The 27125-nt window shown below is 26.4% G+C and overlaps 1 protein-coding gene and 2 pseudogenes across 3 annotated transcripts in view; 1 reads left to right on the top strand and 2 right to left on the bottom strand.

The window, feature by feature from the left end:
- LOC149062218 (uncharacterized) overlaps positions 1-27125 on the bottom strand; it is a 510544-nt pseudogene that overhangs the window by 131028 nt on the left and 352391 nt on the right. The gene's annotated exons all lie outside the window — the stretch shown is intronic.
- LOC149062241 (uncharacterized) lies at positions 10460-12490 on the bottom strand (annotated as a pseudogene).
- Positions 22842-27125, top strand: part of LOC107170352 (CD151 antigen-like) — a 50287-nt gene continuing 46003 nt past the window's right edge. The window contains exon 1 of one of the 2 annotated variants that reach the window (XM_089219811.1): positions 22842-22973. In XM_089219811.1, coding sequence (XP_089075937.1) covers positions 22857-22973 — 117 coding nt within the window. In that variant the 5' untranslated portion in view covers positions 22842-22856. Of the gene's footprint in view, positions 22974-25558; positions 25765-27125 lie in introns of those variants that run through there. The other variant, XM_015520447.2, reaches the window with a different exon arrangement.

Below are 27125 nucleotides of genomic sequence, written 5' to 3'. Positions count from 1 at the left end.
ACATATTATGTAAACTAATTATTATTATTTTATACTTTTTTTAATTTTATGATAATGTGTAATTTAATTTCAGATTATTTAATGCTTTTACATTTTCAATAAGTTCAGCTGCGTGCAAATGACAGTTTGTAGCCCTAAGGAAAATAAAAACTTTGCTATTTCTATGTCAGTCGCCCATGTTCCCAATTTTTTCATCCCACTATTCTGCATATAATGTTTGTTCCCAGAAAACTTTTCTATTTTTTGATGATTCATTTGCATGTAATCAACAATTAATTTTCGCAAATCTTGATGGAACACTTGAGACCCTGTTACACATAAAGCAATGCACCTAAAAAAACCATCACCTACTATATTATAGCATTCGAGTGGAGGATGTAGGATGGAATTTTTAAAATATTCATTATGAACATAAGCTAAACCTAGTTTTTTATATGCTTCTCTTCGCCACTTGCAATTTATCGGATGGAAACGAAATAATATACTATTCGCTGACAACACTGGGGTACATTTAACTATTTCTGTATTTGCTTCTAGTTGATCATCGGTGTCATTGATTATACTGAAATTTTCTTCTAGATCTAAAAATATATTTTGAATACCGTTTTTCTTTAACTCTGTGTTGATAATTCTATCGGAGTTGTCTCGATCTGAAAATACATCTTGAACATAGGTTTTTTTTAACTTTGTATTATCGATTATTTTGGATTTGTCATCTAGTTGTGTATCTAAGTTTATGACTGAGATATCGTCTTCATTTGTGTCAATATGAATTATGCTGGGGCTTTATACCTGATTGTCCTCAATGTTGATTTCTGTTTTTTGTCTTTTAAATTGTTTCTTATAATTTTTTTGTTTTGAAGTTTTGGCAACATAATATTTCAACTTAGAAATCGAGTGTGTTTTTTTAATAGTTTTCCTTGCATATTTTGTAAGATACAGTTATTATTTCTTTGGATTTTATAAATAGTATATGTTGCTTTGGACCACCCTCCTTTCCGATCGTCTCTCACACAATTTCGCAAAAGAACCAAATCACCTACTTTAACTGTTGATTTTGTTGAATGCCTTTTTTTAAATGATTTTCTTTGTTTTTCCTGACCTTTTAATATGTTCTGTGCAGCTTGGTTAAAGACAGAACTTTGAATCTGTAAAATTTGTTGTAATCTTTTTTCAAAAGCTACTTCATCTAAAACATCTTTAGTTGGCATTTCAGTACACTATTTGTATATTTGTACTTCTTGTTCTATTTCATCGGTAAAATCTTCAACGTCAACATCCACAGGTAGTTTAGAATCACGATTATATAGTAAAAAAAAGGAGAATAGGTACTTTGTTGTTTCATGGCGAACAGATCGATGCGCAAATAAAACACCATCAATGACATCTGGCCATTTGTCAACATTATTCTCATTATATAATGTTTTAAGAAGCATGTTTTTGATTGTTCTATTTTGTCTTTCTACAAGTCCATTGCTCTGGGGATGATACGTCAAAGTTACACGTTGTCTTGTGCAGGTGAGCTCATGAAGATGACTGGAAACTCTATTAACGAATTCCCTTCCTTGGTCGTTAATCTGAATAGACATACATGAGTGTCTGCAGATAAGCTTAAATAAAAATCGAGCAACTGTGTCTGCAGTTTTATTTTCGATGGCTTCAATCTCAGACCATTTACTAAAGTAATCTATAGCAACAATCATATATTTTTTACCATCCACTTCTGGTAATGAAGCTATATCTACTCCTATTTGTTTCATTACTGAAGTTGGGACATGAATAGATTGTAACTCAGAAACTGTTTTTAATGTTGCAGGGTTCACTTTCTGACAAACATCACACGTTTTTATGTAATTGACTACGTCACTATACATGTTTGGCCAGTAAAATCGAGATTGAATAATAGACAGCATCTCTACCGCGGTAGCCAGATAAAGAAGTTGATTCAACACTCGAGTCTGTAACTTGATGTATCATTGACATAATTTTTTGCCTTTCTACCTGTTCAAAAATTACAGCAACTAATCTTTCTTCAATTTTGGGATGTAGTGTTTTTAATTTTTTTCTTATACCATAATTTAAATAATTTAGAATAGCTGGTCCGAGATTTTACATTCCGGATTTTTATCGTTCCAGACTTTTGTTTTCCCGAAAATTACGGCCTCTCCATTTTATCGTTATAATATGAACACTGTAGAAGTGTAGACTGTAGATAATTTAAGTAGATCAATTTTTGTAGATTATTTTAAGACAATTGTAGAGACTCGTTATATCGCTGTATTACAGATAAGCCATATAATAAGGTACCTACACATGTACAGTTAATAATCGTCAACTATTCAGTTGTTATATGATATTTGTGAGTGGTACGTGTACATATATATTAACTATTAGTCAGTCGCTTGATTTCGCGAACAAAACCCATCAACAAAAGTATGAGTTCTTCATACTGAGGTTCGATGGTTATCACGTGGTAAGATTCTTACACGTTTAATTGAACTTCAGCATGAAGTTCAAATGTTTTTTGAAGACCATTCTTTTTCAACTTTCATTAAAATTTAACGACCACGAATGGCTTCAAAAACTTGCATACTTTTCCGATGTTTTTTTGAAATTAAACACTCTAAATTTAACTCTTAAAAACTGTGTTCTGACAACATTTTCAAATCACTGACAAAGTAGAATCTTTTGTTAAAAAGTTAGAGTTTTGGAAGTAGTGTATTGAGAATAATCAACTAGAAATTTTTGAAACTTAAGCTCAAGGTTCACATTAAAATACAATTTTTCTTTTTTTAGTTCTTCTATTAAATTATCACAAATAATGTAAATGGTATTAACTTTGAAATTTTTGCGTCCGTTGAAAATAGCATCTGGTTCAATAGATTCATCATTACGTTTCTTACGTTTTCTATTTTTGTGTTCATAGTCAGGAATTAAGTCATCATTGTCAAACATAGTTCTTGCCAACTTTTCATAATCATTAGACATTGATCATAAAGTTTGAACATATTCAATTAACGAATTACACAAAGAACAACAGTGCTTATATCAATATCAACAGATTGTAATAGAAGACTAGTTTTGTTAAATGTATGTAAAATATCACTCCAAAATACAGTCATGTATGCTGTTTCTAATTTATTCATTTGTCTAATTAAACCTCTGGCTTCAGACCGTACAAATGGTTATTCATAATCATCATTTATTAGTTCTTCTAATACTTGTTTTATAAAACTCCAGTTTTTTTTTAAACTGTGGCAAGCGTCTTCTCTTGCTGACCATCGCGTGGTGGATAAACTTTTTACAGTTGAGATAGAATAATGACTTAATTTATGCCATAGATGTGTGGATGAAGAAAAAAATACAAATATATTTTGAATAAAAATAAAAAAATCATTTATTTCTTTACAGAAATTTGCAGCACACGATCCGACTAAGTTCAAAGAATGTGCCGAACATGGCACAAAATCAGCTAACGGTGAAACTTGCTTTATTCTTGCTTGAACTCCTGAATAAATACCAGACATGTTTTTAGCATTGTCATAAGATTGGCCTCTAAAATAACAAACATTTAAATTATATTTTTTTTTAACTGATTCTGCTAGATTTTCTGATTTATGTCCAACATTTTCTAAAAAACCAATAAATCTTTCAATTGGCTCACCGTTCGATAGCACATACCTGATAATCGTCAAAAACTAGGTAAAGTAAGAATTTATTTAAAAATAATAATTTGAATTAGTGTTTCAACTTTACCCAGGTATATCAGTAGAATTTGGTTCTAATAAAATATTTATATGCTCCGACTGTTCTGAGCATGAAGGGTCAGAATTCAAAAAACAAATAACCGATGGGTCAATTTCGGATTGACCAACAGATTTTTCATTGATTACAACTAATGATTGAGGATTAAATGTTTCAGGACTAGAAAATAAAACAAATTATTAAAAAATTAAAACTAGGTAGACACTTAAATTGTTAAATATTACTTGACTATTTCACTGGATTTTGATTCTATGGAAATATTGTTTTGTCTGACATATAAAGGTTGGGTATCCAAATTATCACAAATAGCTATAGGGCTAGTTTGAAGTTGTTCAGCAGATTTATTAACCATACCTGACTCTGAGTAGAAATATATAATGGTATAATCAAAAATTATAAAAATACTAGTTGTGTTTAACCATAATTTAAATACAATACATTTTTTATTCAATATAACTGAATACCTGATTTATATAGTAATAAAATAACTAAAAACTACCTAATAATAAAATTCATATAATTTGGAGTATAATTATAGTATTTAACTTTTGAGCAACTGTTATTTTTAGCTATTTAAATTTCAGCAATAATATAATCATTAGGATTGGTTTAGTGTAATAATATTTAATTTTTTAATAAAAAAAAATTAAACTTATTATGTATTTATATAATTTTCATATTATTATAAGTTTACTTTACAGTCAATATAAATAAAATACTTACTTTTGAACATTGTGTCGATTTTAATAGTTTTTCGAACAACTTAATTCAAGTTGAATTCTTTGAGCTTAGCTATTTTCTTGTATTCAACCCCACTAAGCCTATTTTTTCTTGGAGCCATAACTAAGATACGTCACACACAAAGTACAGCACTAAAGCATTCGTTCACGAATAATAAAATTGTGTTTTGATTTTTGTTATCGATAATATTATAATAATAGTAGTGTAAATTGTCAATAATCGGCAGCCGTAGACTCGTAGCTCCTTATATCATGGCAATACCAGTAATACCACAACTGTATATTTTCTATTTTTAGTATGTATTTTTCATAATCTACAATTCGTAGAAGCGGTAGAACTAAATACGAATCATATGTTTACAACATCAATATGCCCAAAAGCATTTTATTGACATTCGAGTTGATAACGAATAAAAACTTCATTAGGTACATTCTACATTCAAAATCTATTTTATTATAATTATATTATTATAGTTATTTTTTATTAAACTAATTATATATTATAATTTCGTATTAGAAATACATTTTAATTTTTGACCATTTCAATATTTTGCCGCCCCTAAACCTAATTTTAATATTGACGCCAGGGGCAATTGCCCCTCCGAGCCCTCCCTTAAATACGGGCCTGAAAACAACTATAAACCAAATATAAATTAAATATTATTCATCAATAAATAGATAAGTTACATTAGTTACAATAAATATAATCGTACTAATTGTAATTTTCATTATTGGCTATAAATTATAACACATTAGTTGGTAGGTATTCGTATTTATTTTACATTTAATTTCATAAAGGTGAATTATTTTAATACAAACTAATAAAAAGTAATAATATTGCCCAAGTATTTTATTGTAACAATATACTTTTAAATATACATTCAGGTATATTTTTCATGGAAAACTAACAAAATATAATGAAAAAAAAAATTCGTGTGTTAAAAATAGCCGTTTGTTTGGTGAGAAATAATAATTTATTTATTTAGAGCTTTCAACGGGGGCAAAGAACTTTTAACGAGTATGAATAGAGGTGGTCACGCTGTAGTGGGATTGATCGTTCGGGTCTAAACGGACCGTTGTTGGGCTACCTAAAAATGTAAACACTAGATGTTTAACTGCTAAAAACGTTATTTAGTCATTTACTTATCAACGTTTATCAGGGTAGAACGTTTTTCGAAGAGCTGCTGTATTTACATAAATCCATAATATTAGTAAGTACATTATGTAAGATTGATAAAAAATCAAAAAAATCTCAACTATATGCATAGAAAGTATATTCATACATTATTAAGTAATGATTATTGAAAACTAACTTATTGAATAACATTTTTAATTCATTGAAATCATTAATATTTTTAATGATATTTTTAAACATATTAAACTATTGGATCTATTTAATATTATTAAAAAAATAAATTAAAACATTGTACCTACCTATATATTACATATATATTATATATATATATATAAATAAAATATCTTTTATGAAAGTTATATTTAGTTTAGATTTTTTTTTTTAATCAATAACTTAAAATTATTTGAAATTATTCTAAAATATGTATTTTGCTATCTAAGCTTTATAGTATACCTACAATAAATAAACAACAATACAAAGACCTGAAAAGACACTCTGCTGTGTAGTAAGTGTGGTGTGCCTTTCAGTATAATTATTATGTACCTAGGTGATAGGTACCTACTGTGATGAATAAAATAGATAGATAAATTTGAATTCAATAATAAAATTATAATAATAAATTTTGCATACGAAAATGAATCTGAGTGGAGACTGGAGAGAGATGACACTAGGCGGTAGTTAGATTTTCTATAAGGCAGTAATACCTACGTAAAACTAATTTTTGCACAAATAGCGTAATACGTTAAGTAGATAATAATCATCACAATAATATAATATTACAAGTCGTTATTAATTAATTATAAGTCAATACCATTGTGACGATACCTACATTTATATGTTGATCGTATAAATAGATTAAAATGAATCTAGATTCTTTTTAAATATCATGGTTTTTAGAAAATAATAATTTACGTATTTATAAAAATTTTAAAATTAATACGAAAAACAAACAATATTTGGAATAGTAACACAATTTGTAATTTTTGGTTTGAATAAACAATTTCGTTGAAATATTTAAAGATCTATAGCGTAAAATTGTGTGCATATTTTATGATTAATAGACTTTAAAGTTACAGGTTACTGTAAAGGTGACTAACCTATCATCAATCTATTTAATTTTAATTTTTTCAAGTTTGAGTTATTAAAGTTGAAAACTTTGTGGACCCATAATTACAAAATAATTTGGTAATATTCATGAAATCCAAAAGGTCACGTCAGACATAAAAAAATATTTAACATTGTAAACACAAAATATTCACCACTCTGCCCTATAAAATGCACTCAAGTAGATATTAGACTAATTAGGTAGGCACCTAGATATTAAATCTGTTGTCAAATTTTATAAAATTAAATATACATAATAAGTAAGAAATCACTAATACAGCATAATAGGTATCAGATATAGTTTAATTTTGTCATGATTTTAAACATAAATTAACTTCATTTAATTTATTTTTGAATAATTAGTTGTTTAAAAAATTATTTCAAATATAAAAAGCAACATTGACTAAAAGAAATCATTTATTAATTACTACTATAAGTTTTTGAGTCTAGACGTTATACGAGTTTAAAAAAATATGTATAATTTAACTTAAATATTTTATGACGTTGTTTTTTTCAAGTAATTGATTTTATTGGTGATAAGTAAAAATGATACAATCAAACAGAGCATAATAAATGCATTAGTCACTGTCGACTATTTTTAAATTAATGTCGGCTCTAATTTTAAACAGTTTTTCATTGAGAAAGGCTATAATATAATTTTTTCTAAGGTCTACACTCTGCATTCAGATTTAGTTTGTTCCAGCAAGATATATTTGCTTCAAGGGTACCTACTCACCATTCCAAAACTCGTATATTTCATTTCAAATGGGGTACTAAATAAGATTTTAGATCTATAGTCCTTGTAATTTGCAACTTCACGGCTGTGCCTAAAGATAAATACAATGGGCTCAATGAATTATAAGTGTGACTGCTTGTTAAAATAGACTTTAATATGTAATATATTGTAAAGATAAATGTGTAATAATCATTTGTATAAATTATTGCAATTATTTTGGTAAAACAAAAGACGGAATTTGATAGTTATAGAATAATAATTCATAATTATAATAACTAATAGGTATCATATTTTTATTTCGGCATTCATATTCATATTTATTTAATTAATTACGGTTATAATAGACAAGCATAATTTGCTGAATTTTTTTAGGCCCTGAGCGGAGTGTTCAATGAATTAGTTTTACATAGATAAGTGTTTTTTTGTGTGTCTGTTATCATCATTGTCACAAATAGCCTAAATGTTTAAGGGGTAATAATGACAATCATATTATCAGTTTTATAATGGTTAGCAATTCGTTATTGCTCTGCTATACAATCAAGTGAATCACTATAATAGATATGATAAATTTTAATTCAATGATGTACAATTTATTATTAGGCACACATGATAAATTCTGAGAAAAGACAGATCTGTCAGCCTATATTTCTAAATATTATATTATATATTATTGTTGCTATTATTAGACATTAGTAATACAGTATGTTTGTTTTAGTTAAATCAATATTTAAAAACGTCTTTGTGTATAAAAAATATGTTAATATACTTTATTTAATTAAGTTTCAAGTAGGTACCTACACAGAAAAAATTATCCTTTTTAATTACAATAAAACAATATTACAATAAATCATTATTCTTTGTTTAATTAGATAATTTCGTTAAATTTTGACTGAAAATATCTGCTTAAAAATCGCGTTTATATAGAAATTATATTTTTTTAGTAGTGTACTATTTATGAAAAATCTTGTTTTAAATTTTCTATCTTTAGCTATAAAAATTAAATTTTTTATATACCTATATTTAAAATTTAAGTGGGTATTTAATTTAAAAATAATTTGTAAATTGTCAAGAGTTAGATGAACTTTATTATAATTGTGCTAATGCATTTTTGATACTTTTAAACTGATTTTATATCAATTTTATAACTTCATAATAATTAAAAATAAAGTTTTTTGACCGGGTGAAAAATTATTTATTGCCAATAATTTTAAAAAAAAACTAAAATTTCTTATGGGTATAAAAAGCTCAAATAGAGTCAAAATATTTTGAAAAATGTATCATGTATAGAAAATTGGCATATCAACATAATTTAGGAAAACTTTTTTATTTACGATTATTTATTTTTAAGTTACACCAAAAAAGCTAAGTTGATTTTGTCAAAATTTAAAAAGAAGGGGGACTCCGTCCCCCCCAAATCAAGCACTGAGTATATTCTATCCACCATGCAATTTTCAAATATTGTCAACTTAAGTTGAACTATTCATAGGTATTTGCAATTTTCGATAATTATTAGTTTTTTTAAATTAATATCGATAAAAATATATTTGTTAGGCAGAAAAGCTTGAAAATTTAATACAAGGCTTCTAATACATTGTAACAATAGCAGTTAAAAATATTAAAAATACATAGGCACGATTTTATTTTATAAGCATTTAAAGTTCAAATTTTGACTAAATACGTAAAAATTACGGCAATGTTCAAATTATCTTAGATAGAAATTCATAAAAGTTTTTCTTTTTAGATCTAAGATTTGAAAATTTGATACAAGGCTCCTAACATATTTTTACAATAGCAGTAGGCTATCTCCACTTTTTGAAATTGTTCAGTAGAAATAAACAACGAAATAAATATATTTCTAATTGAGGTATAAATATAATATAAACATAATTGAATTCTCCGTATGAAGAGCTATCTATATGTATATATAAATTTACATTTTACATTATTTTAAGTACATTAATTAAATAGTATAAATAAAAAAACACGGAGATGCCTGGTTATTGCACCGAATTAAATTTTTGTTTTTTTCGTTTTTTGAACTATAATCAATTTAAGTTGAAAATATAATCATAAATATTAAAAAGTTGCAAAACTTTAAAACTATGTATTATAGTTATGTTTTACAAAACAGTATATAGTAATGCAACATATTCTTGATTTAAAATAATAAATTCACTAAAAAAATGTGGAGATGGCTGGTTATTGCACCGAATCTTATGATTTATAAAAATGAAAAAAAAAATATTACTGTTTGTTTTACCCTTAATTTTTGACCTCTTTAACATATAAATAACAAATTAGGTTCACTTTTCGATGTATCGGAAAATGTATTGCACTTCGCCACTACTGAAGTCGAAAATTCAAACATTTTAACTACAAAAAAAAGTGTTAGGAGATACAAAATACAAAACACATTGTTGCAAAACCAACTTACGTAACCATATTTTATTAATACATTGTTATTAATATATAACATATTTTAACAAAAGAAAAAACGAGTAACTAGGTATTACAAGTAAAACAAAATATTTAAACAATGAAATAAAATAACTAATACTTTATAAAAATGTAAGAAAATAGTATCTAAGTAAAAGATACTATATTAAACAAAATATTTAAAAAACGAAATGAAATAACTCATACTTTATAAAAATTTAAGAAAATAGTATCTAAGTAAAAGATACTATATTAAACAAAATATTTAAAAAACGAAATAAAATAACTCATACTTTATAACAATTGAATAAAATAGTATCTAAGTAAAAGATACTATAATAAACAAAATATTTAAAAAACGAAATAATATAACTCATACTTTATAAAAATTTTAAACCAATAGTATCTAAGTAAAAGGTACCTATTATATTAAACAAAATATTTAAAAAATTAAATAAAATAACTCATACCATATGAAAATTTAATAAAAAATGAAAATAACATTAAATAATGTGATATTAATATTAGGAACATTATATTATTTTAATTTTCGGAATTTTGCTCAACGACTAGATTGTTATAGAACCATAAATAATTTGGTGGGACATATTTCGCTGCCAGGTCTTGGACATCCCGAAATTTAACCTCTTTGATTTTTAAAATTTCTGGGTGTGATAGTGGTAAATTGTTTTCTTCGGGGAACTTCAATATAGATGATTGTTTTTGTAGATGAAACTCTTCGAATCCTACTGAATTATGGTATACAGTACAGAATAAGCCTTCCATTTTATATTCCATACGCCTATTGGCCATAATGGTAAACTTCCGGTTATTAACACTTTAATGTTTTCTTAAACAACGGTCTTATGTAATCCGAAAAGTTGAAAATTATTTCTCGAGCTACATCTACCACATGAAATTTTTTGGATGTTTTTTTACAATTTCTTTGTAGGTTTCTGGTACATATATTCTTTCAACTTTTCTTTTAACTTTTTCAATCGACCAGAAACATCGATCACACGGTAAAAAGCTATGACCCGGCTCTGGATACCGATGTGTGATAGTTTCTAAGTTGAACATCTTAGTTTGAATTACTGTATATAAATATTGGAAGAGGCCATTATTTTTGTTCTGCGAGCTACAGTTGTCTGTCAATAAATAAATGTTTTTTACACCTGGCGCGAGTTTATTTTTAAGAAAATCGTGAATGAAATCGTTTTGTCCTTTTTTGGCAATCGACTCGTCGTACATGTAGTGGTATGATTGGCCTGTCTTTCCTGAATAAATACAAAAATTATAAACCCATATTTGGCGTTTATAAAATACATCACCACACAGAATGTGTGGCAATGGCATATTCTGCTGAAAATCAAAACTTAATACCTCGATTTCTTTATTCGATTTAGCTTTTTCAACAAATAATTTTAAATCATTATAAAACACCTCTGCTTTGCTTATATGAATTTCTTTTTCTAATTCAAACTGAAGTTTTAGTTCTTGATCAGTTTCATGGTCAATTAAATTTTTTAATCGGTCACAAGTTTGACACGTGTCAGTTCTTGGAGTACCAAAAGATAAATTGAAATTGTTTTTAAAATGTTCAGAAAAATAATCATATTTAACTATGGGTTTAATATTTTTCTCGCCTCTTTGTATTAATTCAAATTTTTCAGGTTCATTTTTTTCTAAATACATCTTGTACATTTTTGAAATGTTAAGTTCCGGTGATAAATAGTTAACATTGGAGTTGTCAGATCGGCTATAATGAGACTGGATTTTAGGAAAACTGTTTATGTGGGCATTTATTTTAAATGTAATGTCAGTAGATATTCTATTTGATCGGTTCGTATGTTTGCCTCGTAAATCTTCTGGACTTGGCTTATAAGTTTTAATATGGCTAATAAGTCTCTCCACTACTGATTTCCCAATCCCAAACAACGAACAAAAAGCAACTTTACAAACAATAAATTCGCTGTGACTTAAGCGTATTTTATAAGAACATGAAACTGTTTTTTTAATTTTGGGCGATCCAGGCACTTTTGGTCTATGCCTTTGGACATTATTTACGCTTATCAGACCACATAAAAATGTGTCTTGTTTTTCTTTGTTGCCTATTGCATTAAAAGAATTTATTATCAACGATTTATTTTCATCTGTAATTTTTGTAAAACATTTAAGAATACATTTACATGCTGGACCTGTAACACGTTTTGGAACTATTTTATTTGTTGAAATACTTTTGTATTCCTCACCTGAAGCTCTTTGTTTTTTAACTAAATTTCTTTTCCAAAGACTAGGTTTTGAAATTCTTTTCTTACCTTTGGGCATTGTAATTTCATTTGTTTCATCGGAATTATCACTCTCAGTACCTTCAATAATAACGGGACCATCTAGCTGCTGTGTTTCATTTTCAGCATCGGAATCTAAACATAGAATACCCCCTAAGTCATCGCTATCTGATAAACTATTGATCGTTTCAAAAACAAAATCGGGGTCTACGAAAGAATCATCCAAATCTGACGATGATACATCCCAGTCTTCGAGTACAATATTACGTATAGCATCATCGTTCATGATGTAATATTATAATATAATAAAAACAAAATTAAGATGTATTATAATATATTATAATCGACTATAAGTTATAACAGTAAATAACCATTTAAATTAACAAATATAAATCTTATAAGTTAGGTATAACGAAAAACGAATAGTAATTAGTAAATTTACGAAATATATAATAACTGATAAGTGATAAGTGATAAAATAATATTATAATAATATCATTTCGCGCACTATTATACAGTGTTGCCCATCTCTCGGTGCAATAACCACGATTGGATCTGCGCCGGGACAAATCCCGGGGCTGGTACAGATTTCCCGATTTTGATAACAGCAGATATCATCAAAATCAAAATTCGGGAGATCAGTTTAGCCAACATTGGAAAAATAAAATTCCCGCATAAGATATTGCTTTTTTTTACCCGACCAACTTTGCCAACATAAAAATACTAAAATCCTTTTTATTCGCCTTTAAAATATCTAAAAACCTAACTACCGCTTATCAATTATAACTAATGGTTATCAATATACTAACAACAAATTACAAAATACATGGTATAATAAGGCATATTAAATATTATAATTGCTTTAATTGTATAAGTATATAAAATTTGTTAGATTTGTTTGTATTTTGCTACAATGATAATAAAATAATTAATTGATATAGTGAATTTCTTTTGTGTTTAATAAACAGAATAATCAAAATAATACATTAATTTAAAAAACAAATCCAAATTCTTGCAATATTCCTACACTATACTGTACTTAACTATAATAGTATAATGGCACATTGGCACTAAACTTTTTTTTCAAGGGATTCTGAGCTGAGCAGATACATTTTATGCATTATTTTTTTCAAAAACAAAAGAGATTACTTAATTATATAATTTAATTTATTTTAACATATACCACACATTTAAATTTTATAACACTATACCAAATTTTTTTAATTCTAAGTTCTCAATAGATAATATATGCATTGTAGGTACAATGTTTTAATAATGTTACCTATATGGCTAAAAGGCTGTTTTGTTTTATGTAAATAAGGAAATATTTAAATACAGACTTCAAATAACAACTTTAAAAATGATGTACAAATTAAAGTATATTTAATTTTAGTTTTATAACATGATGATCCTTTATGATTGAATTATTGAACTAGGTACTTTTTACTTTTGTTTGATCAATATAAATTAAATTATTGTTTTTAGTAGTTACTTAATAAACTAACTAATAAATAAATAAAATACTTGTTAATTTTTAAAAATTAAAAAATATATTTTATAAGTATTTAAAAATAATAATTTATCTATTATAAAAATAACATGTGGGGCTATGTTATATTTTTTATATTTGGTTTATTTGGGTTGGACCATTTTTAGAGAGGACTAAAGCCTTCCCTCGCCACCCCTTAGTACAGTGCTTGAGAATTATAGAATGTAATCATAAGCTATTGAAAATTAAGTTCGATTAAAATGAACATTAAGTTTATGAGTAATGAAACATATACCTCAACACACAACAACATTTTAGAATAAACATTTATCATGTTAAATTAATTTTTACCATAATGTGTGATGAAAAGAACTTCTAATGCCAAATTCATGGGCGCAACTAGACCAATGTTTTTTGGGGTGCACAAATAGTGAAAAGCTCACTGGCCCATAGAGGCAAAGCCGCAAAGCCCCCACACCACCACACCATTCATCCCATTAGTTTTCATATTACATTTATAAAAAAAAAATAACTGCCAATGTAAAATATATACAATAACATACATACTTTGTTTTTATAGTGGTACCTAATACAATTTATAGGTTAACAAAATTAAATGATCAAAATGAGAACTAAATATTTTAACATGATTTTGCTTGAATGAAAATTATATTTATTTGAAATTTGTTCACTTTTCAAACTATTTGTTATATATCGCTCAATATTTAATATTTATGAATTGGTAACAATCTTTGTTGTAGCCCTTGAAAGAATAGAGTGACACAAATCAAAATATAAAATATATCTTTCATAATAAGTATTCGAGTATTTATTCCAAACACTTTTCAAAAGTAGTTTACACAAGACTACATGGATGTGTTAAACTGTGTAGCTATGTCTACAGTTAATATTGTAGACAATGTTTTTATTAGATGAATAAAATTGGTAGATATAATTATTTTTAATTTAATTCAAATAAAAATTTCATGATCTCCACGAATATATATTAACCATTATAATAAAATATATCCGCACATTTCACCATGTCCTCAAAAAACTTCCAGTCGATCCTAGGTCCTGCCGATTTATTAATTTGAAAAAGTAAACATTTTTTTTATCAAACATTTGAATTTTTAAAAGGATTAGGTAGGTACTCCAAATAATTTAATATTTACTACGAGTAAATTAGTAAATGATAACTTTTTTCCGTTTAATAATAATCATTTTCACATTGCTTGTTTAATTGCGTGTATGTACTATGTAGTATTGTAGTTTATATAACACTGAAATAGATTTAAAATTAAAAAGAGTAGGTCAGCATTGCGGTGTAGAAAGTTTGTCCATCGTCCTTCGGTCCTCGGACAGGATAGTGTAGTCTTACAGTATTCGATTTGAATGCAATGATTACATTCGATAAAAAAACGATTCTGAGCGGACGAAAGAATATTTTATTTTATTTGATATTTAAATATTATTCGTTTCTATGGTGATAAATAAAGCGTTTTTTGCAAAGCAAAATTGAAATCCAGTTCTTTCGTAATTTTTCAGTGGTTTTTTACTGTGGCGTTAAATAAAAGAGAATCAAAAAATTACTTTCTTTAAGTACCACCTGGATCCAATTTGCTAAAAAAAAGATACTACCTATATAATATGTGGAAATCGAAGCACTGCTTCTGGTAGACATTTTTCTAACAGGATAAAAAGAAAACATTATTGTAATACCAAAATTAAGTCAAAATGTTGAAAAGTTTTTAAGATATATAAACAAATGAGCGATAGGTTAGTTTTGATAAAAAAAGTTAATTGCCTATAATTTAAAAATAAAAAAGTTAGACCAACTATTTAAAGGGTATTTTTTCATCATTTTTGGTATACTTTCATATGACGATGGCCAGTCACTTTCCCCCTTTTTGGGAGTGCACATTTTAAACTTGGACAGGGGACTTCTGCACCCCCATCGTTCAGCCAATGGCCAAATTATTCACATAAACTGAACACTCATCTCCAAAAAATTATAAATTAATATATTTTAGTAACTACAAAAAAGCGGGTAAGTGGATGTCGCTCTGCTGTACATTAGGGGGCGGGGTGGACCTCTGACTAGGGTAGGTTAAATTTGAATGCAATAATAGGTATCATTGTATACGAAAAACGATTCTGAACGGAGATGATTTGTCAATCTAGGATATATTATATTTAAATATTGTCATATATTCTATTTTGAAACAAATATTTTAGGACGCATTTTGCATAAGGCATGGTTAATCAATTTTTCCAAAAACATTGCATGTAGTTATCATAATTTATAATACCTTATATCATACATATACATATAACATATACCTGGTTTGAGGATAAATCGTTATCGTTACGCGATTTCATAAAAATTTAAAACTCAAACGCTCAAAACATTTTACTTATAACGGCACTTCAAATTCTCTCTATAGCTATTTGAAGCAAAACTTATGGAAAATTTAGTGTTGAATTTTTTAACCTTAGATATAAATACAAACAATTTTATAAATTTTGAACTACAAAATAATTTGCAAATATTCATGGGTTGACGAATTTTTGTCAATATTTGAACTTCAAATGCTATTAAAAAAAAATTGTGCCTATGTATTCTTATAATTTTTTAATCACTATAAGAATAACTTATAACTTTGTATTGAATTTTCAAATATTTTGATAGGGCCAAAAAAATTTTATCGACACTTCAAAAAAAAAATTTTCAGAAAAATTAAAAATTTCAGTCGTCTATCAATATCTCAAAAAACTTCAAAATATTTTGAAAATTAAATCATGTAAAGAAAATGCCAATTTAAATAACTGGTGAAATTTTCAAGTATCTACGACTTATACTTTTTGAATAATAACAAATATTTAAAATCGTTTGAGGATAAATCGTTATCGTTACGCTATTTCGTAAAAATTTAAAATTCAAAAGCACTTAAAATTTTTCCTTTAATGATGCATCGAGTTTTCTCTATAGCTACTTGAAGAAAAACTTATAGAAAACTTAGTGTTGTATTTTTAATCCTTAGTTATAAACGCAAAAAAATTTATAATTTTTCAACTTCAAAATTACTTGCAAATTTTCGCGTTTTCGCAGATTTTGTAAAAATTTCAACTATAAACGCTTATAAAAAAAAAATGTCTCTAATGATTTTTAATTTTTTTTAGCTACAATAAGAATAACTCATGAGGAACCTTGTTTTAAATTTTCAAGTTTTTTTGGTCATCCAAAATTTTTTTACTGACCCTTCAAAAAAAAATTATCATAAAAATCGAAAATTTCAGTGGTCTATAAATAAATCAAAAAAAGTCAAAGCATTTTGAAAATTAAACTGAATATAGATAATACTAACATAAACATTTGGTGAAAATTTCAAGTATTTAAAGTGGTTAGTTTTTGAATTGCAACCATATAAGTAAACCGATTTGGTCGAAAACTGGTTTTGCTCATTTCTTTTTTTGTTTTTCTCCATTTTTTTGAAAATTGTTGGAAAATGTTAACTTTTGACCATTATAATGCACCAAGGATGTTCACTTTTACATTGGAAACCACCCCCAAAGTTTGAAATTGAAGGATTATTTCGACTAGTTATGCTGTACATAGACTTTACCCCCACTTTTTGTGTGTACATTTATAAAGGGGTAGCCTACTGAAATAATGCAAAAATGCAGTAAATAATATATAGGTATTTATTTATGAAAATTATATTTTCCAAGTTAAAAAATCTGTAGTGTCTTTGGGGTGGTGGTGGCTTTGCCCCCCATGGCTTAGGTTTCATACTGCATAGAGGTAGGTGGGTGGAGGGTGGATATAAATTAATGTCCATTGCCACACCTAAAAAAAATTAGTTCGGTGCCACTGCACACTATGATAATTTTTGAAAGTTAGTGGAAATTGCATTTTAATATTCACATATTATTATATTTATTAGTTTATTACACGATTACATCACAAAACTATTACCTTCCCTGAATATTATAAAACGTATTTAACAGTAGATAGGCACCTATGTTAATCTTAATCCAACAACGTAACTGTAGTTTGTTTTGTTGATTCTCGATCATTCTATTCTCAGTCTCTATGTTTGAGGTCTATTTTACATACCTTACTACCTAGCCACCTAGGTACCTACTAATTTAATTCTAATAACGAATTTTTATTTTTTATTATACGTACGATAGGTACATTAATTTATTTTAATGTTTAATATGTACCTAATAAAATACATAAACTGAGTAGGTATCAAAAACTCAAAAGTAAAATATTTGTTGCATTCTAGTTGCGTACTTGCGTTCCAAATATAACCACGAAAAAAGAATGAATACTGAATAGTAATTAAATTATTCCACAATACAATTATTATTAATTATTATTTATGCACAAACTGCTATACTAGGTATTGAAATGTTGAATTATGGTAATTAGAATATATAATTAGTGTTTAATTCTAATTTGTAAAGCAATAATAATATACTTATTATAGATCACAGGACACAGCCACACAGGGTTATTACTTATTGGTTAACTTAATTTAATCTAACACTGATAACTAGTAGCTACTTAATCCAATTAATACATAGTAGGTACTTAATAACAACTAAATTTTTATTTAGATAAGTACATCAATAAATGTCTGCTGAATAATAAGTAGCAAATAAAGTTCATATTTGAAAAAACAGAAGTTTGTACTGTTGTCTGTTACAGGATCATTCTTAAGTGGTACAAAAATCTCAAATTTGAGATATGGTTTTCAAGCATATTTAAAAATTCAAAAATCAGAATTTGAATAAATGCATACAAATTAGGTGAGCATGTTTAAAAAATCACTCTGTATAGGTTGTATATTATTTTATTATACTAAATATTAGTTTAGAATATCTTCTATTTCTGTTGTGTTCTTCAATCCATTATAGTTACATTTTTTTTTATCGATCAAAAGACATCGGTTACAATGGCCATGAGTCGTAAACGTTACATTGTAGATTACATTTTTTTTTTTAAGTATCTAAAATAGTTACATTTTTATAATGGGATTCTTAAACACAATTGTTGATGTTAAGATAATTAGATGCTTATTTTATAAGTACTTATATATTATAAATTCATGTTAGACAACAAGTTAGGATAACTATTCCAGTTATTTAACAATTAAGGACTAGTTGAACTTAATATTTTGTTCAAAAATTCAGTATTATTAATTTATTTTCCAAAATATATGGATAATACATAATAATAAACACATTTGAAAGGATACTGAATCATACACATTAAAAATAACACAAAGTTCAGTTTTAAAACATCAGTCATTGGACAGTTTAACCTAGTTTTAACACAGTAGGTATTTGAACATTCGTAATTAATGTTAAGATAATTAGTTATATTGAAAAACTAGAAAAATGTATAAGCTAATAGATTTTGTACATGCAGTATTATATTATAGTTACCACCTATGTAACAGTGTATAGGCAAACAAATTACCAGGAACACAACATAATAATTAATTAAATGTAATAATTTAAAAATGTTAAAAAACCCAAATATGATTTATTACAAAAAATCAAAATAAATACTTAATATCTAATATCGCTTTAGGGAATAGTACAAGGAAAATAAAATATATAACACTAGATAACAATTAGAAAAGTAATTAAATGTAACACTTTGAAAATATTAAATACTCGTATTTAAAACAAAATATGATTTTACGTAAAACAATAAAAATAATTACTTACAATGTAATAATATTATTACTGTGGTAATATTATAAAGAAAATACAATACCTATATAATTTATATAACAATTAAAAATATAACTCAGTATATAAAATTTAAAGAAAATAAATATCATTTTTTTCATTTTTTTACCAACTAAAAAAAGCATGATACCTATAATTCATATTATGTTAACAATTTTACACAATAAGAATATGTACATAAATATTATAGTTATTATAAATTTGATAAATAAGTAAAAAAAACTGCTTGTAGCACATAGCAATTTACCATTTTGTTATAATATAAACAACACCTATTACAAGTTTAGTTTATAATTTAAATTATATTTATATTATAGTTATTATACCTATTATCTACAAAAATACTTGTCTCAAAAAATAATTTTGTTTATAAAATATTTTAAAAACTATTAACATATAAGAAATTACTAACAATTTTATTGTTACTTATCAATACAGCAAAAATTATTTTAACGTTTGATATCTATTAAATAAATAAATAAATAGAATAGTTTATCACACAAAAATGTATGTTATTATAAAGTTACAAATAAACAAATAAAATGTATTTCATGAAAATTCAATTACTGGATGTATGAATACTATAATATATTGTTTTACTAAATTTTTTCTAATTGGCTATGCTACCTTTATTTAATTAACAACTGTGGTTGAATTGGGGGAGGACGCGGGAGGGACTGAGCTACTCTTCATCTTTTCTTCAAATTAAAGCGTACCCCATTATTATATTCATCAAGGAATAGGGTTACTATTAAATTGATTAGCTTAATTGTTAAACTTCATTTAGAGCCCACCTTTATTTATTTTTCCAATTCAACCACTGATTAACAAAATATATAATCCATAATTTAAGCCTATGAAGAATTTAATAATATTTTTACACTACCATAGTTAATTATGTTTTTAAAAATTAAAATAAATTATATACATTTCTAATAAATATGACTAAATAGTAATTAGTTTTGATTGGCATATTCAAATTTGCATACACAATTTAATTATTATAGCTCAGTAAGTTTAAATACATTCTCTAATATTAGCTGCACTTCAATCAAAAGATTACAATATTATAATAATATAATATATTATAATACAATGGTAACCTTTAGTACGATTTTAAAAGCCAAATTGCTTATAAAATGAATCTAAATCATAATATAAAGTTTAAAATAATTTTAAGATAATTGGACATTGATCAATGAATTAAAATAAAATTTAAATGCATAATGATTAAAGCCTAACTTCACTGATTAAAATATAACTAAACAGGGTTTTATTTTATAGAAGACTAAATTTCTTGGTATGAATTTTTCGAAAAATCACTATTGGTATTAAACTGATATTTTTATTTTTTATATAATTGCTGGTTAACGATGCGGGAATTCGGATTTGTGCTAACTTTTATAGGTTGGCAAGAGCCTTTTTTTTTCGTTCTTATCAGGTTCGATGTTATCAGTTGTTATCAAAATCGGGAAAACTGTACCCGTCCCACAAATCCCAACGTTCCTAGTGCTTACCGCGCATGCGTCAGGACTTAGCATTTTGACAACATAATTTCTTATCAATGAATTCTATGCTTATCATAGTCGTGAAGGTCACTATTCTTATTGGTCTATATTTCCCGCGCAATATTTGAAATATTAAATATTCTGTCATGTATATATAATATATATGTTAACTAATAATGTAGTCAGTAGCTTTTTTTTTTTTAATGTAATATTTGAATAATAGCATACTTTTTTTCATAGTCTAAATAAAAATAAAAATTTCATTTTTATACAACAATATATTTTATAATTTTATTACCAAATATCATTTCAATTAATTGGACTTGTTCCTAGTTGTACATTGCCTTATGGTGGACATGTTGAACAATTGTATACAACTTGTTGTGGATTACTATTATGATTTAATAAATAATAACACAAACATTTTTTACAATTCTTTATTGTTAACTGTATAAATCGTAGGTAATGATGCACTTTAAAATACACAAACTATTAAAAAAATTAAATTAAATGTATTCTTAAATGTTTTTACAAGGTTAATACTAAGCATTAGGATACAATAAGATAAGTATATGATACTACAAAATGTCAACATTTATATTATATTTTATATAATTTTTTTTTTTTGTATTTTTGTGTGTTATTGTCATAGAATATGTCTATGGTTATTGTACAATGACTACATTGATTTTTATTATTATTTATTAACGAAATACGAAACGAATGTCGAATATTGATTATTGTGTAATGTTGTATTGTTCAATTATTGTTGTGTAATTAATAATAATTATTAATTAAATTTTAAACTCTGATAAGAATAGAAATCGTTGATAAGAAATTATGTTGTCAAAATGCCAAGTCCTGACGCATGCGCGGTAATCACTTGGAACGTTGGGATCTGTCCCGGCGCAGATCCAATCGTCAATAACCGGGTATCTCCGGAGATGGCCGGTTGTTGCACCGTAACTGTAAACCAGACATCTCCATTTGTATGATATTAGGCTATCTAATGAACGGACATAGCCGATTATTGCACAGAAATGTTGACAAAATTCTTTGTTATCAGAAAATGTAAAAACATGCATTTTCAAAAAAAATGAAGATAGCCGGTTCTTGCACCGGACCCTTCAGTTGAAAAATAAAATAAATTCAGTCAAAATTTTTTTTTACAATCATTCAAATTTTAATTTTGACAACATACGTAAAAATCACAAAAATTCGAAAATTATTTTAAGCTAAAAATTCATAAAAAATTTTATTTTAAATCTAAGATTTGAAAATATTTAATAATTTATAATATATCCTAGAGTCTAGGACCTAGACAGATAAACCGTCTTCGCTCAGAATCGTTTTTCGTATACAATGATATAATATCATTGGATTCAAATTTAATTCCATCCATTAGAGTAACCCATTTGTAACCTGCTGTACAGCAGAGCGACATCCACTTTCCCGCTTTTTTATTATTGATCTCTACATAAAACATCGGCTGCTCATGCCATTGGTTTGGTTAAAATTCGTTTACAGAATGGTATGCTAGTTGTGGTTACATAATTACATTGTAATATTGCGTAGCTTAAATTAAGTTATATAATTGTACATCTTTTATAAATTGTATGATGTTGATAGGTAGTTGATTGTGTGTCTGGTTCTAGAGCTGAGTCCGATCTGTTGTGAAATATGATGTTTTTTCTTGTGTTTTATTCTTATATTTTTAATTACATATAGCCAATTAAATTATTAAATTATTTAAACTATTTTAGAAATTTGATAATAATACATAATAACAAAATATAATACCTAATGTCCTTTTAGATAATATTGTAATTATTGGTATAAACTTTAGCATACTTTGAGAATAAGTCCGGCTATTGGATAATAAGATGAGTGCAAAAGGAGAACAAGAAAAAAAAGTCGAAAATACCCTAAAATTGGAGATAAAAGAAGAATCGGAAGAAAATAATAATGAAGTAGAGGTTTCTAATAACGACGAACGTTGTGTAAGTATAATAATTAATAAATAAACACTTACATAATTTTTATAGTCCACTTTTCTTATTTTTGTAAAATGGCAATACTATCAATTTATCATAATCTTTAAATATTAAATAGTATACTGTGTGAATTGATTATTTATCTATTTATTTAATTATTTGATATCAAGCGTATAAATATATTCGTTATAATCGTTTAATTTCATTAAAAATATTACACTTTAGGTAGGTATATATATATGTAAGTACTTATACGACTTGAAGATGACTATATTAGTATATATGTTTAAAAATAAATGGATAATTAATTTATAGTTTTTATTTTACTACTTTTAAATTAGGACGATAATAATACTTCTCGAAATCTTAATGTATTATTATTATTTTTTATTATCATTATAATTGTTGTCCTCGTTGCACGCAAACGTAAATAGAAAATATATCGTTTATATAGGCATTGGTAGTACCTAATATGATTTTTTTTTCGGTTGTAAAAAATCTTTTTTAACGTAGGTATTTTATAAACGTCATCACAATGGTGACTATAGTAATTAGTAGATAAATAATCATTTATCAATGGGTATTTTTGATTTAATCGAACATGAAACTATATAACTACTATAATACTTACGAGTATATTGTTATTTTTAACTTATAAGACTTATTAGTTAAGATTTAAGTTCTAAAGGAAGTTTCATTATACCGTGTAGGTAGGTTAATCTTAGATACAAAATATATTCAGTATGTATTTACTATTTACTAGATATTAATAAATTAGTAATGACTAATGAAACACTGTATTGGTAAATAAATTCACGAATATAATATTTGCCTCTGTTATTTTTTTAAACGAAGTTCTCAAAAATATTGTGGAAATTAATGACAAATACAAAAATTGAAATACGATATTTTCACAAATTCAAATTCTTAATAATAAACTAACTTTAGCAGTAAGTAATAATATATTTTATTGGCTTAATGTTAACCACGTTGCTCAGGTCAGCTCAGATATATAGATTCAGATTAAATTGCAGATATTTGTAATAGTTAACAGTAGTTTGTCACATTATCAGCGTATTTTCTACATAGACATCTGTAAAAAAAAAATAATTATCATAAGAAAATGTACTAACATGATAATATAAATTTAATATACATATTATATTATTGGATATTAAGTATAAAATACGGTATCAAGGCCCGGTCAATCGAAAAAGTATATATCTCTAATCTATAATAATTATATTAGGTTGTGTAAAATTAAAGACGCGTGCCCACACTGTATAATATTGAATATTGATACCTATCCAAAAGTTGCAATTATCTTCAACAGTTCAACTAGTCCATTGTTCATATAGTAATATCATACAATTGTATAGACTTCATGGCTAATAATATAGTCTAATTAGTATAGGTATATTATGTGTAGTCAAATTTATCTATAATCCGCAATCCGCATGGTAAATGCACGGAGAAGTATTATGAGTTATATAATTTATATTACGAATAGTCGAACACAACTGCACAAAACGATACCTACAGCGGATTTGTGAACAATTGACGAATAATATATTAGTCTACATAACATAAATAATAATTAATCGAATTAAATATTTATAAATAAGTTATATTAATATATAGGTATTATATTATTCTATATTTCTGTTGAGTGTTGGTTTAATTATCAGTTTCCCAACTGTCCAACTAGAGGGTTCTTAGATCCGAACTCCCTTTCAGTTTGAACCATACTCTGATTAGATTATTAGATTTAATTTTTGACTGACAGTTTTAAATACATTTATAACTTAGGTGTTTTTAGAATTATATATTTTAAAACATAAAATCACATTTAATGTGTATTTCAATTATAATTTTTTACTTTTTACTTAGCTTTTGACTATTAAAAACTTAATAATTATGACTATTTCATTAATACCTACAATATGTTTTACTTACGGTTTTCCAATTCGTAAAAATATTACGTAAAAAAATAGTATTTATGACTATTAGATTTATGTATAATGTATAATAGCCAATAGGTACAATTATTGTATACATATTATTTATTATTTATTGTCCAGTCCCCTATTTTTTTGTTCTTAAATTTCCACTGAATGTTTTTATAAAATATAATAGTAGGTACCTATTATAAATATACATATATGAAAGAGCCCATGTTTCACTATCTGAAAAAAAATAAATCTTTTGAGTTTCAAGGACCGTAATAATATAGTGTATTACAGAAAATAAACTTATATTGCCTTCATCACTACATTTATAGATAAACAATAATACATTTAAGGGTTACCTACAAGTGACTATTATGAGCTATGTATGAACTGTCCCTACTTTATCGTTTCACGACGATGCCACCGATTATTATATAATTATTGTAATAATTTGACGCGATGTTCGAAAAAATTTAAAAATCGGAAAATCAATTTCCATTTTTCGTTTCGCGGTGGCGGTGGCGGTAAGCTTGCGAATATCCTTGTCGGCTGTGTAGTGAAGGGGGAGAGTGTGTCGCTGCGACGGTGGAGGCGGCGAATGCCAGGTGTTCGCCTTAACGGACCGACGCGTCAGTCGTCCATCCGACATGACAGTACGCGTGTATTCTTGCGCTCGTCAAACCTTCGTCGTTGTCGTTGTTCCGCTCACGTTCAGCCACCGCAGCCGATAACTCATCTCCGACGCGTTTCGTGTTTTTGTTTGGTGCACGCAAAATAATATTATATCAACACCAGCGGGAAGACTTTCCGCATGCTGTAACGTCACACGTCATTTTTTTTCACACGAGGTATATACATCATTCACATACATAACTATTCACGAACTATGTGTGTAGAACCTACTTATATACTATTTCTAATAATTGTATTAAAGCAAAGACAACTTCAAAACAAAACTTTTAATTTTTCAAGCGTAGTTATAGTCTAAGTGAATTTAAAAACTTGTCTAGTATAATACTTGCTCGTATTAACATAAGAAAGGACGTCTGGTCATAATTTAAAAATAATAGGCACATACATTGAATTAAAATCATGTTTAGAATAATATAATTTTATTTAGATACATCTATATAAACATCATGGTTGAAATTGACTAACTTATAACTTAATGCTATCACACATTTTTTCATTTTTGTGGGTGATGGGGTGAGGGGGTTAATGGTCGGGGGTTGCAGTATTTCATTACCAAATGGCGTTACTCTCGCTATATATATAAGCGTCGTATTGTATGCGTATAGATTTTTAAAGATTTGTTTTTAAGTAACTACAGCCGATCTTTTCATGATTTCGCATTCAGTATTTCTGAATTCTATACTACAGAAACCGTCCTCAATGATTAGATTACATAATGTTCTAAATGTTCTATAGTTCAGTAATACTAGTATATACCTAGTAGTGATATAGAGTTAGCCCACTAGGGGTTAATTTACTCGAACACGAAAGACCCATATTTTCACCAAATTATTATATTATTCAATAAGCTTAAAAGCATTTTAGGACATTTTGGGAGGGATTAGCATATTATGCCTGAATCAATAAATCATTCATTACATTATATTCAAATTAACTTCCAAAACATTTCAATAATCATATAAGTATATTATTAAATTACAATAATTAATTAAATATTTCCACTGATGTATACGTTTAAAATACAATTTATATTTATATTATAATATTATATATTAATCATATCATTTTTTTTCTTATTCTCTTCACATATTTTTGTTGTACCTTCTGTTCTGTATAGATTATATATCTATTTTAATAGTTACAAATAATATAAAATAAAATAAAAACAATTAAGTAGTGTTCAAATTATTTTTAATTAATATAACTGCTCAATATCTATGCTAACTTTGTATAATAGGTGTTTTAGATTTTGTACACTTGTTTGTATATTATGTAATGCATATATTATTAAATACTTTTTTAACTTGATATCGGTGCCTATTTCATTGTCTTAAAAAAAAACTGTTTAGCAATGACGTAAATTATGCTAGCGATGAAATTTCAAACAGAAAACAATAGTATATAAATAAATTCACACGAACCATAAGATATTCAGTAAGAAATCTTATAAAAAGAAATTTTATAACAATCAAATATCAAGAAAAGTATGAGATAAAAATTAATTAAAATCTACATG

This window comes from Diuraphis noxia, unplaced genomic scaffold (assembly GCF_037042655.1).
Source record: "Diuraphis noxia isolate RWA-SAM2 unplaced genomic scaffold, SU_Dnox_SAM2 contig0001, whole genome shotgun sequence".
Taxonomy (NCBI): domain Eukaryota; kingdom Metazoa; phylum Arthropoda; class Insecta; order Hemiptera; family Aphididae; genus Diuraphis; species Diuraphis noxia.
This window is presented reverse-complemented; position numbering and strand designations above follow the sequence as displayed.